The 17,225-nt window shown below is 39.5% G+C and overlaps 1 protein-coding gene across 1 annotated transcript in view; it reads left to right on the plus strand.

The window, feature by feature from the left end:
- The window catches only part of PCDH15 (protocadherin related 15), a 913,479-nt gene that overhangs the window by 664,186 nt on the left and 232,068 nt on the right, over positions 1 to 17,225 (plus strand). The window contains exon 19 of the mRNA XM_029061331.2: positions 10,540 to 10,668. Coding sequence (XP_028917164.1) covers positions 10,540 to 10,668 — 129 coding nt within the window. The remainder of the gene's footprint in view (positions 1 to 10,539; positions 10,669 to 17,225) is intronic.

Here is a 17,225-nt window from a genome sequence, read left to right on the forward strand (position 1 = left end):
GTGCTCTGTACATAGTAAGCATTCAATAAATATGAATGAATGAATGAACATGTTAAATTGTTTTACCACATATTTCATTGCTTTGCCTCCTTTTTGAGATTGAAACTACACTACAATAATTATTACTATTATTATTATGGTATTTAGTAAGTGCTTGCAATGTGCTAGGCAGCGTACTAAGCACTCAGATGAATACTTAGACTTTGTGCCTGATGAGGGACAGGGTATATATCTGACCTGATTATCTTATAACTACTCCAGTGGTTAGTATATTGTTTGGCACATAGCAAGCACTTTACGAATGCCACCACCATTGTTATTAGTAGTAGTAATAGGAGTAATAGTAGAATACCTAGTAGCATTGTTTCAATATACTTTGTTCAACCAGAATCAAAATATTCAGAAATCTACTAACAGTTCACTTTTTAACAAAAAATGCCCATTACCAATTGCTTTTTGGCTGTGTTCATCTTGAATGTGACCAAGCCTGGTGTAAGTATTTAGAGTTGTTTTTCATATTTTACACCATTAATGATGAATTCACTTATGTGTGGGTGTGTGTAAGGAAAAAGGCCTCTGTAGGAGCCACAAGCCTTTATTGTGTTGTAATGTTTGATGCTTGTAGCATTTGGTGCTGTTTTGTCTTATACTTCTTTAAAATTTACTTATGAAGCTTTTGCCCAAAAATAGCTTTGCTAATTTGTCATGATGATAATAATAATGACGATGATGATAATTCCTATACTTATGTGTCAAGCTTAGTATTTGTCAAGGAAAAGGGTAGACACAAAATAATCAGGATGGACACACAGCTGTGTGACCTTGGGCAAGTTGCTTCACTTCTCTGTCCCTCATTTCCCTCATCTGTGAAATGGGGAGGAAGACTGTGAGCCTCACGTGGGACAACCTGATGATCTTGTATCTACCCCAGTGCTTAGAACAGTGCTTGGCACATAGTAAGTGCTTAACAAATGCCAACATTATTATTATTATTATCTCTCATAGGGCTCACAGTCTAAGTAGTAGGAAGACCAGGTATTGAATCTGAAGCACAGAAAAGTTAAGCAACTTACCCAAGTGGCAGAGCTGAGATAAGAATTAAGGTCCTCTGACTCCTCTTTCCACTACCTACCCTCAGCAATAGACTCTCAATCTACAGTGAATTAAGTGTAGTTGAGAAGTGCAAAGAAGGAGACCTGAGAGAAATTCATAGCTAATTGGTGAGAAGTGGAAGAAGACTCATTGAGAGTCTTGATTATTGTATCAGTCTCTTTGCTGACTTCTCTGTCTCCTGTCTCTCCCCACTCAAGTCCAACTTCACTCTACTGCTTGAATCATTTTTCTAAAGAAACATTCAGGACATATTTCCCCACTCCTCAAGAATCTCCAGTGGATGCCCATCCTCCTCCACAACCCACAGAAACTCCTTCCCAATGGCTTTAGTGCACTCAGTCACCTTGCTCTTTCCTGTTATGTCTTGCTGCTCTCCCACTAAAACCCAGCCCGTAAACCTAGCTCCTCTAAAGCTAACCTACTCATTGTACTTCAGTCTTGTCTATCTTCTTGCCAAACTTTCAGTCACATGTGCTCCTTATCTGGAATACCCTCCACCTTCATATCTGAAAATTACTCTCCCTATCTTCAAAGTCTTATTGAAGCGACTTCTCCTCCACAAGGCCTTCCCTCACTAAACCCTCATTTCATCCTCTCCTACTCTCTTCTATTTTGCCTTTACACTTGAATTTACTACCTTTTCCCACCCCTCCATCAGACACACAGCATTTGTCATGGCTTAGTGGAAAGAGCATGGGTTTGGAAGTCAGAGATCATGGGTTCTAATCCCAGCTACACCACTTATCAGCTGTGTGATTTTGGGCAAGTCATTTAACTTCTCTGGGCCTCAGTTACATCATCTATAAAATGGGGATTAAGACTGTGAGCCCCACTTGGAACAATCTGATTACCTTGTATCTACCCCAGTGCTTAGAACATTGATTGGCACATAGTAAAAGCTTAACAAATACAGTGCTTGGCACATAGTAAGCATTTAACAAATACTATCATTATTATTATTATTGTGTATGTATCCATAATTTATTTATTTATATTAATGTCTGTCTCCCCTTTTAGACTGTACATTCACTGTGGTCAGGAAATGTGTCTACCAGTTCTGCTGTCCTATTCCAACCCAGTCTGCACACTTCACTCCTCTAATGCTGACCTACTTATAGTTCCTTGGTCTTGTGTATCTCGTCGCCAACCTCTTATCCATGTCCAGTCTCTAGCCTGGAATCCCCTCCCTCTTCATATCTGACAGACAATTACTCTTTTCACCTTCAAAGACTTATTGAAGGCATATCTCCTCCCTGACAAAGCCCTCATTTCCTTTTCTCCCACTCCCATCTGTGTTGCCTTGCTTTACTCCCTTTATTCACCTCCCTCAGCCCCAAAGCACTTCTACATATATCATAATTTATTTGTTTATAATAATATTTATCCCCCCCTCTAGATTGTAAACTCGATGTGGGCAGGGAATGTCAATCAATAGTATTTAGTGAGCACTAAATAAATAATATTTAGTGAGTGCAGAGCACAGAGCAATGTGCCTTTTATATTGTTATATTGTACTCTCTCAAATGCTTAGTATAGTGATCTGCACATAGTAAGTGCTTAATAAATACAAGTGATTGACTGATTGTCTGATTTTAACCATGGGATTTAACTGTTCTAAGTAATGCACATTAGTTTGAGTCACCAATGTCAGTGCCATGATAGAAACATACATACCTACTCGTTATATTATACTATAAAAACATTTTATTATAGTTTCCTGGGAATGGAAAAAGTGGTCTGTGAAACTGAAAGCCTCATAGGTTTTAGTCTATCAACTCTGTTGTATTTTCCCCGCTGCTTAGTATAGTACTCAATAAGTACCACTGATTGATTGATTGATAATTTGCACAGAGACAAAAGCTATCTTTTTATAAAATGGATTTGTAGAGAGTTTACAGTTCTTAATCAACTAATGCACTAGAAATAAATCATATATAAATGGAAATAGATTGGTAGCTAGGCAAATGCCGTCTACCTAAATATTGTTACTTAGCTCTAGAGGCAATATAAATAATATTGTGGCAATGCAGTCAATCTTATGAAAGATATGGATTTGACAATTTGTTCATTCAATAGTATTTACTGAGCGCTTACTATGTACAGAGCACTGTACTAAGCGGTTGGAATGGACAATTCGGCAACAGATAGAGATAATCCCTGCCCAATAATGGGCTCACAGTCTAAACTTATCAGTGTGTTATACTGTTATAAAACAGTATTGAATATCATTTACTGAAAATTATGCCTTGCAATTTTAACGCTGTTTTTCCTTCCATAATGTGTTCCCATCTGTTTATGTGGAAGGCATTTTTACAGTTGTGTTTGATGACCAAATCTGAATGAGTGAGGAAAAGTGCAAATGTAAGTCTATTGGTTAATAAAACAGTGCACTTGAATATAATTTGAAGTTACTTTGATAAATTAGAAAAACAAAATTGTTCTACAAGGGCAGCAGGAAATTACAGGAAGAAGCACAAGGAAGACAAAAAGACTACAGATTCAGACAGCAAAAAAAGACCTTACGGCCATAGTGATACACAAGCTGAAAATAATTCAGAATCATTATTTTCAAAAAGATCTCATATGAACCTATAATTTAGTTATAGAAATATATTTTCATTATTTGTGGTGCTTATCACAAATGCTTTGTAGAAAATGGTGTTAGGTTTGGCTGCCACACGTAAAAAGTAAATTTAGGTTATTTAGCCTGGAAAATGACTTTACCTTACAATGTTTTAGTAACAGCATCATAATTGAAAACACTGAGGAAACCTTTAACAATAGCTTTTATATTCTCACTTGCTTACCAGGTTGATGGCAATCCAAAATGTTACTCACTATTGGATTTATAAATCTCCTACTAGGGTTGATATGTCCTAAGGACAACTATCCACATCCCCCTTTAATACCTTCATTTACCTCACAATTTTTGCAGGGTATATCTGAAGGACATTATTTTGTCAGGGAGAACAACAATCCTTCTTTGTACAATCTGAGTTTGTAAATAACTGCTTTGAACAAATGGATCCTAGAGAATGACACCCTGCCATTCTAAATGCCAAACACTGAAAATGCCACCTGTGAATTCCCACCGGAGTTATTAGGCTTGCAGCATAAACTTTTTCTTTTCATTAAATGAACCATGAAAATATCAGAAGCAGATAGTTGTAAAGACAAAATGTACTTAAAGTTTCCCAAAACTTAAGTGACAGAAATCATGGTGCCAGTCTCTGTGATAATACACTTCTTGCAGTATCCAGTTATATATTTAAAATTACTTATTTGTATGAGGCTAAATGGAAAACCCATTAGTTTAGGAATTTTCCATATATATGTATACATTATATTTATATAATATGATATATATATATAAAATAAAGTAATAAATGCACACTCACAGGGTATTCTGTGATTCAAAAAAATCTCATTTTCTTTTAGAAGAAGAAGCACCAACCACTGAAGCCATCTAACATCGTGACATTTTAATGAATTGGGGGCACCAATATTTTTCTTTCCCTTCAGTGATTTAATATAAATAATAAAATTCCCAGTGTTGTGGTCACTGAGCAAGACATTACAAAAATGTATGGATTTAATATTGTAAATATTACAATACTGTAAAATTGTAAATTTAATATTAATATTGTAATGAACTTTAGCTCTTAATAAGATCTTTCTGTACATGTTGTCCCAGTACTGACTGCTTGAACTGACTGCCATAATCATCAAAGTTGAATTCTTCAGGGCCTGACAGTGTTTTTACTGAAATTTCTTACTGCTTATTGGGCTTACTTGAACTGGTCTCTCCAACACTTTTTAGCCTCTAGGTATATTTTTAAATGTCATGGAAAAACATTTGTCAGGATTATTTTTGCTTCTGGATTGTAAACTCACTGTGGGCAGGGAATGTGTCTACCAACTCTGTTGTATTGTACTCTACCAAGCATTTAGTAGAGTGCTCTGTACACAGTAAGCAATAAGCTGATTGATTGTTTTATCTATGAGAATATTTTGCTAAACTATTTCTTCATTTCACCAAATCAGAGAAAAAAAATTCAAAAGCTCTTTTCAGAATTCTGGAATTCTCTAATCAGAAGTGTGTCCTATCACCACTGAAGTGGTTCTTACAAACTGAACTAGAGATAGCCAATCAAACAATCAAATCCCGACTACAGGGCTGTTTTGCCCTGAATAACCTAGCTGCCATCTCTTTAAAAATTGTAAGAGGCATATTTGAGTATGTTTCATATCTTAACACAGTAGCCTGTTCAGACTTGAACTTGGAACCAGAGTTTGAAAAACAAAGTGGTGGTGTCCAATATACCTCTTCTGATTTGGAAGAGAAATTTATATTTCTAAAAACAATAATCCATTTATATTTAAATAACTTCAGGATTCCAAGTGAAAAGTGTTCCTGCACTGTAATAATAATAGTATCAGTATTTAAGTGCTTACTATATGTCGAGCACTGATCTAAGCACTGGGGTAGAAGGTAATTAGGTGTCCCATGTGGGGCTCATATTTCACAGATGAAGTAACTGAGGCACAGAGAATTTAAGTGGCTTGCCCACGGTCACACAACAGACAAGGGCAGACCCACATCCTCTGAATCCCAAGCCAGTGTTTTTCCACTGAGCCATGCTGCAGTATCTATCCTAGTTTCAGCATGAAGTAGTCACATTTACAGTTATGAAAGCATCTTCATGAACTAAGGAAAGAAATCCAGGGAAAGAAAATATAATTGAAGAAAGTACAGTTAGGTGATGTGTTAGTTTTGTTACTTATCTCTTTTATTTAAGTGTCATGGACTTAATGGATTTTGATTTGTTCTGGTGCAGTTAATCGTTTTGGAAATGTTAGCTGACATTTATTTCCCTTACATCTTTTGTGTCTTGTTGTAATTCTTGATGGTCTTTGTTGTGACACTAGGATCAGAACTTCTGTGGAACAAGTTCTGTCTTTGATAGTGCATCCATTAACATTTCATCAGGCATAAAATAGTTTTGAAGTGAAACTTACCATTTTTCTGAAACAGCAAGTAGGATGTAAAATGAAGAAATGAGCAATCTCTGCTTTCAGCAGCCTGAACAAAAACTATTTCAGCTGGTTGCCTATCCCATTTACCTGGCTGACATTAAACCTCTGTCAATATAGAGGTATATTATTCGATATAAATACTATTAAAGCTCCCTGAAGATTAAACTATATATATATAGTGTAAACTATATATATATACACACACACACACATACATACATATATACGATATAAACTATATATATATATATATATATATATATATATATATGTATATATATATATATATATATATGTGTTTACATATATATATATATATATAATTCTGCACATTATAGGTACTAAATTAATATTAATGATTGATAATAGTAATAATTTAGTTAGTATTTGTGACTTGCTAAGGACTATGCTAAGAGCTGAGGTTCATATAGGATAATCAGCCTTGTCCCACATGAGTCTCACAGTCTAGATGTTTAATCCCTATTTTGCTGATGCACAAAGTGAGACCCAGAGAAATTAAGTGACTTGTCCAAGCTTCCAGAGGGTTTTTTTTAAACATTGGGTATAGATAACAATCCCAATAGTAAGCTGTTGTAAGCTTTATTAAAACACCCCCCCTGGAAGTTTAAAAATGATGGGTGTGAGGACAAGTTCTCTTTCCTACACTTACACTTAGATGAGACATTATATTGTCGGCAAAGGAATTACTAAATTATTCTGCAAAGGGCACTCAGATTGAGGAGTCCCTGTTCTATCTGCCTCTTCTAGAAAAAGTTTATAGCCATCTGAGAAATATAAAAACATATGAGAAATGTTTTAAACATGTCCCCTGATCTGCTATGTTAAATATGTACGCATATGCACATGTTGCTGTCCTCAGTATTCAAAAATAATGCTACTGAATCAATCAGTTGAAGCAGGAAAGCAGCATGAAAGTGGAAAGAGGACAAATAGAAAGAGGATGACTAAGAGTTCAGAACCCTGGGTTTTGATCTCCCTGCCATCTGTCTGCAGGGTGACCTTGGACAAGTCACTTAATTTTTCTGGGCCTCACTTTGCTCATCAGTAAAATGGGGATTAAAAATCGAGTCTGTGAGTCCCATGTGGGACAAGGCTGATTATCTAATATGTACTCTAGCTCTTAGCATAGTCCTTAGCATGTTAAAAGTACTACCCCCCCATTATTACTCTTATTATCAATTAGTAATATTAATTTAGCATTTTTAGCAGTAATATTAATTAGCAGTACTGGTAATAGTAATTAGCAGAAATATTGATTTAGAGAAGCAGCGTGGCATCACTCATCCTATCCTGACTGGATTACTGCATCAGCATCCTTTCTGATCTCCCAACCTCTTGTCTCTCCCCACTTGAGTCTATACTTCACTCTGCTGCTCAGATTATCTTTCTACAGTAACACTTTGGGGATGTCACCCTTCTCCTCAAAAATCTCCAGTGGTTGTTCATCCACCTCCGTATCAAGCAAAAACTCCTCTCTATTGGCTTCAAAGCTCTCCATCACCTGGCTCCCTCCTACCTCACCTCCCTTCACTTCTCCTACAGCCCAGCCTGCACTCTCCGCTCCTCTGCCACTAACCTCCTCACTGGGCCTAGTTCTCACCTGTCCTGCTGACGACCCCTGGCCCATATCCTACCCCTGGCCTGGAATGCCTTCCCTCCTCACATCTATCCTAATCCTCCTTGACATCTCAGCTGCCTTTGACACTGTTGACCATCCCCTTCTCCTCCACACCTTATCTCACCTTGGCTTCACAGACTCCATTCTCTCCTGGTTCTCCTATCTTTCTGGCCATTCTCAGTCTCCTTCACAGGCTCCTCCTCCCCTTCCCATCCTCTAACTGTTGGAGTTCCTCAAGGGTCAGTTCTTGGCCCTCTTCTGTTCTCCATCTACACTCACTCCCTTGGTGAACTCATTCGCTCTCACGGCTTCAACTATCATCTCTATGCAGATGACATACAAATCTACATCTCTGCCCTTTCCTCTCCCCCTCCCTTCAGGCTCGTATCTCCTTCTGCCTCCAGGATGTCTCTACCTGGATGTCTGCCCGCCACCTAAAACTCAACATGTCCAAAACTGAGCTCCTTATCTTCCCTCCCAAGCCCTGTCCTCTTCCTGACTTCCCTATCACTGTGGATGGTACGGCCATCCTTCCCGTCTCTCAAGCCTGCAACCTCGGTGTCATCTTTGACTTGTCTCTCTCATTCACCCCACACATCCAATCCGTCACCAAGACCTGCCGGTCTCACCTTTATAATTTTGCCAAGATCCGCCCTTTCCTCTTCACCCAAACGGCTATCTTACTGGTACAGGCTCTCATAATATCCCGGCTGGATTATTGTGTCAGCCTTCTCTCTGATCTCCCTTCCTCCTGTTTCTCCCCACTCCAGTCTATTCTTCATTCCGCTGCCCGGCTCATCTTCCTGCAGAAACACTCTGGGCATGTCACTCCCCTTCTCAAAAACCTCCAGTGGTTGCCTATCAATCTCCACACGAAACAAAAAAATCTCACTGTAGGCTCCAAGGCTCTCCATCACCTTGCCTTCTCCTACCTCTCCTCCCGTCTCTCTTTTTACTGCCCACCCCGCATGCTACGCTCCTCTGCCGCCCACCTCCTCACTGTCCCCCGTTCTCGCCTATCCCGCCGTTGACCCCTGGGACACGTCCTCCCGTTTTCCTGGAATGCCCTCCCTCCTCATCTCCGCCAAATTAATTCTCTTCCCCTCTTCAAAGCTCTATTTAGAGCTCACCTCGTCCAAGAGGCCTTCCCAGACTGAGCTTCCCCTTTTCCCTCTGCTCCCTCTGCTGCCCCTCTACCCCCCCCTTCACCTTCCCTCAGCTAAGCCCCCTTTCCCCCCCCCCTTTTCCCTCTGCTCCTTCCCCTCTCTCTTCCCCTCTCCTCAGCACTGTGCTCGTCCACTCATTTGTATATATTTTTATTACCCTATTTATTTTGTTAATGAGATGTATATCCCCTTGATTCTATTTATTACTATTGTTTTTGTCTGTCTGTCTCCCCCGATTAGACTGTAAGCCCTTCAATGGGCAGGGATTGTCTCTGTTACCGAATTGTACATTCCAAGCGCTTAGTACAGTGCTCTGCACATAGTAAGCGCTCAATAAATACTATTGAATGAATGAATGAATGAATCTGCCAAACTAGCTCTCTTTTCCCCTTCAAAGCCCCACTGAAGGGCCACCTCTTCCATCTCCTCCATCCCAGACTAAGCCCCACTTTTTTACTCAGCTCCCTCTCCCCTCCCCATTGCTCAGACTTGCTACCTTTGCTCTATGACTTCTCCCCGCCCCCAGCACTTGTTATATATGAACATACCTATAATTATATTTACTTATAATTAATACCTGTTTATTTGTTTTGATGTATATACATATATATATATATATATATAATTCTATTTATTTATATTGATGCTATTGATGCCTGCTTACTTGTTTTGATTCCTGTGCCCACAGTAAGTGCTCAATAAATACGATTGAATGAATGAATGAATGAATGAATGAATGGTGACTGGATCATGGGCCCGGAAGTCAGAAGGTTATAGGTTCTAATTCCAGCTCCACCAGTCTGCTGTGTTACCTTGGACAAGTCACTTCACTTCTCTTTGCCTCAGTTACCTCATCTGTAAAATGGGGGCTTGAGACTGTGAACCCCATGTTGGACAAGGACTGTCTCCAATCCAATTTACTTGTATCCACCCCAGCGCTTAGTACAGTGCCTGGAACATAGTAAGCACTTAACAAATGCCATCATCATCATCTACAGTGTGCCAAACACTAGTCACTATATCAAAACAAGTTATGATATATAATTTAAAAATATGCATATATACTGTGTGGTTGGGGGTAGGGTGAATATAGAATATCTGGTACAAATACAATTGATTGAGTTCTTGTCTTGATTTAACTTGAAGATAGCCCTTTTTGTGTGGTTCCTAATGAATGCTTATTTGTAAAGATGGTAGTGAAAAGGAAGAGGAAAACCTTGAAAACTTTCCAAGGGTGATATGTCAGAGAAAAATTTTCAAGTAGAGAAATGTTTACTAAACTAAAGATGTAAATTTGCATCTGCTAGTCAAGAGAAAAGTGAATTTCAGTGTTTGGAACAAGAGAACAGTTAGAAACTTTCACCATTTATACTAAAGGAATTTTTTCCTTAAATATCACTGTAATTTTTCTATGCTTATTTGGAAAGTTATGAAAAGAGGAAGCATGTGGAGACAAGGAAAATGAATGTAGAATTGCTGGTTTTACCAGTATTTTTTTTACTTCATCAGAATAAATAACTTTATCTGCCTTTAAAGTGAAAACCTCATGAAAATAATTTGGCTACCATCATATTTTTCTTTCAGACTTCAACTGCCACCATCAATGTAGTGGTGACAGATGTAAATGACAATGGACCCATCTTTGATCCTTATCTTCCTCGAAATTTGTCTGTCCAGGAAGAGGAAGCAAATGCTTTTGTTGGTCAAGTGAGGGTAAGTTGTATTAACCAAGTGGATATAGTATTGAATGCACTACAAATAACTCTTTAAGACAACTCTTTTTGAGGAAGTAAATTTGGTTGCTACCAAGACATCTGAATTCCATGCTTCTTTTGATGTAACCTATGGAAGGTAAGATTTTTATAGGTGCTTGGTTTTTATAATGTGGGTTCTAGTGTTAGTATTTTACAGGATGTCATTTGTAACAATCTCTTTGAAATCTTTTAGAAGGGGATCCAAAGTCACAGTGCAATATTGGTAATGTAATATTTACCCAGTGGTGAACTCATTCACTCCCACAGATTCAAGTATCATCTCTATGCAGATGACACCCAAATCTACATCTCCTCCCCTGTTCTCTCTCCCTCCCTCCAGCCTCGTATCTCCTCCTGCCTTTAGGACATCTCCACCTGGATGTCTGCCTGCCACCTAAAACTCAACATCTCCAAGACTGAGCTCCTTATCTTCCCTCCCAAACCCTGTCCTCTCCCTGACTTCTCTGTCACTGTGGATGGCACTACTATCCTTCCTGTCTCACAGGCCTGCAACATTGGTGTCATCCTTGACTCTGCTATCTCATTCACCCCACACATGCAATCCATCACCAAAACCTGCCAGTCTCACCTTCACAACATCGCCAAGATCCGTCCTTTTCTCTCCACCCAAACTGCTACCTTGCTGGTACAATCTCTCATAATATCCTCACTGGATTATTGTGTCAGCCTCCTCTCTGATCTCCCATCCTCCTGTCTCTCCTTACTCAGTCTATTCTTGACTCTGGTCTCTGGATTATCTTTCTGCAAAAATGCTCTGGACATGTCAAGTCTCTCCTCAGAAATCTCCAGTGGTTGCCTATCAACCTTCACATGAAGCAAAAACTCCTCACTCTTGGCTTCAAAGCTCTCCATCCCCTTGTCCCCTCTTACCTCACCTACCTTCTCTCCTCCTACAGCCCTGTCCGTAGACTCCACTCCTCTGCCACTAACCTCCTCATGGTCCCTCATTCGTGCCTGTCTCACCGTCGACCCCTGGCCCATGTCCTACCGCTGACCTGGAATGCCCTCCCTCCTCACATCTGCCAAACTAACTCTGTTCCCCTCTTCAAATCCCTACTGAGAGTTCACCTCCTCCAAAAAGCCTTCCCAGACTGAACGTTCCCTTTCCCTCTGCCCCTCCTCCCCTCCCCATTGCCCGTACTCCCTCTCTCTGCTCTACCTCCTTCCCCTCCCCCCAGCACTTATATATATTTGTACATATTTATTGCTCTAATTATTTTATTAATGATGTGCATTTATATATTGTTCTATTTATCCATTGTGATAGTAGTGATGCCAGTTTACTTGCTTTGTTTTGTTGTCTGTCTCCCCTTTCTAGACTGTGAGCCCGTTGTTGGTTAGGGTTTGTCTCTATCTGTGGCTGAATTGTACTTTCTAAGTGATAATAATAATAATAATGTTGGTATTTGTTAAGCGCTTACTATGTGCAGAGCACTGTTCTAAGCACTGGGGTAGACACAGGGGAATCAGGTTGTCCCACATGGGGCTCACAATCTTAATCCCCATTTTACAGATGAGGGAACTGAGGCACAGAGAAGTTAAGTGACTCGCCCACAGTCACACAGCTGACAAGTGGCAGAGCTGGGATTCGAACTCATGAGCCCTGACTCCAAAGCCCGTGCTCTTTCCACTGAGCCACGCTGCTTCCCAGTGTTTAGTACAGTGCTGTGCAAACAGTAAGCACTCAATAAATACTATTAAATGAATGAATCAATGTTTACCCAGTATGTTGCTAGCTCTCATAGGACGTTGATATTGCTAATTGATAGTGGATGAAGTTTCATTTGAGGGAATTGAGGACTCCAAACATGTATTACCTCTTCTGTCTCCCCAGGAGCATTAATTTGATGAGAAAAGGCCTTATAATTTGTTCACTAAGTATAAAATTATGATGTAGATTTTAGCTGTCACATTGTGCCTGCAAAATATTTATATTTGATACCTAGGGAGTAAAATGATTTAATTAAAACCATGGTGGTTGTGAAAGTGTTAAATAAAACAACCATTCCCCACAGTTTGAGGTACAGTTCTTTTAATGTAATAGGGTGTTATCACAAGGTAATAGTCTCCTGTTGTTACCTAATGAAAATATCACAAATTGATGACTGATATTCCCTATGTTAAAATTAACTTTTATTAGCATCAAAATGATTAAGTATTTTAAACCCTAGTTAATTTCATGGCAAGGTTAATTATGAATTAACTTAGAATGAGTTTTTTAGGTGTATGTTTGGAATGAAACAACTCTAGTAAGACAGTGAAGAATTTTAATTTTGACAGCATAGATAATTGTAATTCGTTAAACAACTACTATATTTTAATTTTAAATTGCCACTTTCACAAATTGGCACAGACAGTGTGATTTGAGAAAAAAGTCATGCAAACGTTACAAAAGCCCTCTAAAAATAAACTTTGGATGGTCAACTCGGTAAGTATCAATATGATAAATAAATTAAAGCATCACAATCATTAGACCCATCATCCAGCAAAGAAAGAGGTACTAGTTCAGTTTAGGGGTTTATTTTTCAAACAATCAGTGTGGTAGACAGGTTTACTTTTGTCTTTTGGATATCATTTTGAAATCTATTTGAACGAGAAGACAGATATGTCTTCAGGAGACTGTTTAATTTTAGACAATGTTTTATGTCTCCATGCTGACAGGCAGTGACATACTCACAGAAAGAAAGACTCATGCACTGAGATGAGAGCATTGCTAAATGGTGATGAGGGAAGCATGTCAGTCTGGAAATACTTGAGCTGGTGAACTAACTTGGCTGTTGAGTATATTAGCCTTTGTTGAAGTTTCTGGAAATGAATGATAGTTAATTTCACTGCAAATTTCCTTCATTTAATTCCTTATTATGACCCATGTATCTTTCAGATACTGTGAGACTGTAACACTAGAATTAGGAGACACTGAGCCCATGTAGTATTGGCAAAATGAATGAACCCTTTAGTATGGTAAGAAAGCAAGAGAGATGGGCAGTATTTCATCAGGCCACAAGAAGATGATGTGGAGTGTCGTGCTGGCAGTTTCCCCAGTACACTGAAACATTTTAACAGCAAGGACTAGCTGAGCTATGGGCAAAAGGGCATAGAGGGGTTGGACAATTTTTTCAGCATTTTTCTTGTGATCCTAAATCCCATCCAGGTGATAGGAGATATGTCTCCTTTGGGCAGATGGGAGCTTCATGGATTTGCAATTGTATTGTGTTTTGTTAATGGCATATGTAAGAATAGCAATACTTTTTTGAAGTTCAATTTAGGGGCAACTTATTTTTAAAACATATGAATGGGTTTATGTTACTGTTTCTTCATATCTTCATTTAAAAAATGTGGTAAAGGATTATAAAATGCATTCTGACTCCTGTGGGAGGTGTCAGAGTCATTCAGTCGTATTTATTGAGCACTTACTGCATACAGAGAACTGTACTAAAGACTTATAATAATAATAATAATAATGTTGGTATTTGTTAAGCGCTTACTATGTGCAGAACACTGTTCTAAGCACTGGGGTAGATACAGGAGAATCAGGTTGTCCCATATGAGGCTCACAGTCATAATCCCCATTTTACAGATGAGGTAACTGAGGCACAGAGAAGTTAAGTGACTTGCCCACAGTCGCACAGCTGACAAGTGGCAGAGCCGGAATTCGAATCCATGACCTCTAATTCCCAAGCCCGGGCTCTTTCCACTGAGCCATGCTGCTTCTCTTATAACTAAGTACTATCCCAGCTCTCCCACTTCATTCCTTTAATGCTGACCTTCTCACTGTTCCTCGATCTTGTCACTAGGTCGACTGTGCAAGTGTAGTTTAAACCACCTAGACAATCGACTGAGCACCAAGATAGAGTGGCTGCTTATTGGGCCATATTGAACGATTTGGCCTTTAAAGGGGTTGTAGTTCAAAATGGTGCTAATCCTTCATGGAACCAAGGTGGTTCCTAGGCTTGTAGAAGTATCACTCAGGTTCTTCTCTCAGGCCACAGAGAGTCCATCCTCCATTAAATTTACAAGTGTTTGCCCGCAGCCTAGGGCATGATCCAGTCTGCCAGATCACTGACCTGATATCAGTTACTGGAGCCTTTGTGCCAACACCCCCTGTCTTGTTAGGAAGTTCAGGTTTGGAATCACAGATGCAAAGTTCCTCCACTAGGCAATGTTCAGGATCATAACTGCAGCATTGCTCCACCCAGTGGATCACAGTTCAGGGTCACAGATGTAGGCACTCATAAGGCCAGTCTCAGGTGATAAGTCTCAGGTGCTTCAGAGCGGCTCATGGCAGTCATGGCAATTAGCCTCTAGATCTTCCCAGGATGGCTGCTGCATGTTACATTCAAGATGGCATTCCAAATTTCTTCATCAGAGTGGCCACTGCACATCTGCAGAGTCACTCCTGACTCCCTCTGTCTGCCGCCTGTGTGGTGGGCCCATGGGGTGTGAGTCTGGCTCTTTCTATTCAAGAAAGATGGCTGTGCACTGAGATTCAATACCTGTTCTTCTTAGACTGTGAGCCTCACTGAAGGACCTGATTATTGTTAACTTAGTATACACTGCTTGGACATAGGCTACTTGGACTGAGAGCCTCATGTGGGACAGGATTCTGCCCACCTGATTATCTTGTTTCTACCTCAGCATTTAGTAAAGTGCTTGTAGTGGCCTTGCAATTATTATTATTATTATTATTATTATTATCTCTTTGGGTCTGTGTGGGATGGCCAAAGGTTATCCAATCCTCCATCACAGGAAGGGAGATCTATTCTGACATTTGGGATGCTGCCTCTGGGGGTTGGCTATCCCTGCCTTGGTTTATGTTGCCTCAATATCCCATTCTGTGCACTCCTGGAATTGGATCCCGAGGCAGAGGACAAAGTAGAAGTGATCAGCAGCAACCTCCAGTCAGTGATGCAAATGGGAGATTGGTCATGGAGAAGGGAAAGTGCAGATCCAGGAGTGATGGACCTAGAGACAGGAGCTGCTGCTTCTTGAAGGATCCTGTAGACTCAGTTGCACACACCACACATTCTGTAGGGCTGCAGGAGACTCTATGGTCCAGGAAGGGATTAGGGTTCAGTTTTGGAGGGCTGACTAATTCTGTAAATTGCTGTTTCTCTGTGCAGTGAATACTATGATTTGATAATGTCATATGACACATCATGTCATGTCATCTTGCTGGGTGCTTCCTGCAGGTGTATCATTTGAGGGGTTGCACTTCGATTTCTTTTTCTTTTTTTGGTACTTGGAAAGTTCTTACTTTGTGCCAAGCATTGGGGTAGATTCAAAATAATCAGGTCAGACACAGTCCTTGTCCCAAAAGGGGCTGAGACTAAGTAGATGGGAGAACAGGTATGAAATCACCATTTTTAAAAAGATGAAACTGAGACCCAAAGAAGTCTATTGACTTGCCCAAAGTCACACAGCAAGCAAGTGGAAGAGCCAGGACCAGAACCCTGGTCCTCTGATTTTCAGGCCTGTGTTATATCTACTAGGCAATGCTGTATCTCATCACAGGCTGCAGTGTCAGCTGAAACCACCCAAGTAGTCCATATAGGTTTGGTTCAATGCTTCAGATGCAAGAATGCTCTACTAGGTGGTGAGGATCATAGGTATTCAACCCATTTCTTGAGGATAATTTACCCAGACATAAGTTACTCTCTGGAGTCAATGAACATTGACTCTTCTTAGAGATCATACTTGCTTTACTCTCAAAAATATCATAAAAATAGAGGACTTAATTTGCTAAAAATTCTCCAGAAGTGGACATTTGCCTTTCAAATACCAGAAATGTGAAAATCAGTAAATGAGATAAAAGGACAAACAGTATTCCTCTAGGACTTCCTTCTTCCAGCCTTTTCTGGCTGGCACTGTCTTGTTCCTGGTAAGTTGCAACTCTCTCCCTCTCTCTCTCTCCCCCTCCTTTTCTCCCTCTCCTTCCTCCCCTCTCTCTTTTCTGCCAAATGAGTCCACTGATGTTTCTTTCAAGACCATTATTTAAAATTGCTGACATACTTTTAGTATGCTTCACCTTGAAGGAAGCAATCATTTATTCCAATTCTATTGCACTCTCAAGGGTTTAGTACAGTACTCTACTTACATGGCAGGTGCTCAATAAATATGATTGATTGATTAATTAGGGCACGATTCATTTTGAAGTGAAACTGTACTCACATGCCCACACACATATCAAATACAGGGAAACAGCATTTTCTTTCAGACATATTCCCCAAGACTGCACTATGAGGTTTTTAGGTATTGTCTTACCTATAAATTTTACACATGACCTTTGTTTAGAGTGCTAAGAAGTAGTAAATGTTAAAAAAAGTTTTATTTCAACAATTTTTTACCTTTTCTATTAAAGTTAAGATTTTCATTCAAAAATATCTTCAAGACTTTTAATGAGTTCCTGGATACTTCATGTCTCACATATACACACATAAATGAGGCATTAATCAATCCATCAATCATAGTTATTGAGTACATACTATACTAAGCACT

The sequence above is a fragment of the Ornithorhynchus anatinus genome, chromosome 3 (assembly GCF_004115215.2).
Source record: "Ornithorhynchus anatinus isolate Pmale09 chromosome 3, mOrnAna1.pri.v4, whole genome shotgun sequence".
In the NCBI taxonomy this organism is placed as follows: domain Eukaryota; kingdom Metazoa; phylum Chordata; class Mammalia; order Monotremata; family Ornithorhynchidae; genus Ornithorhynchus; species Ornithorhynchus anatinus.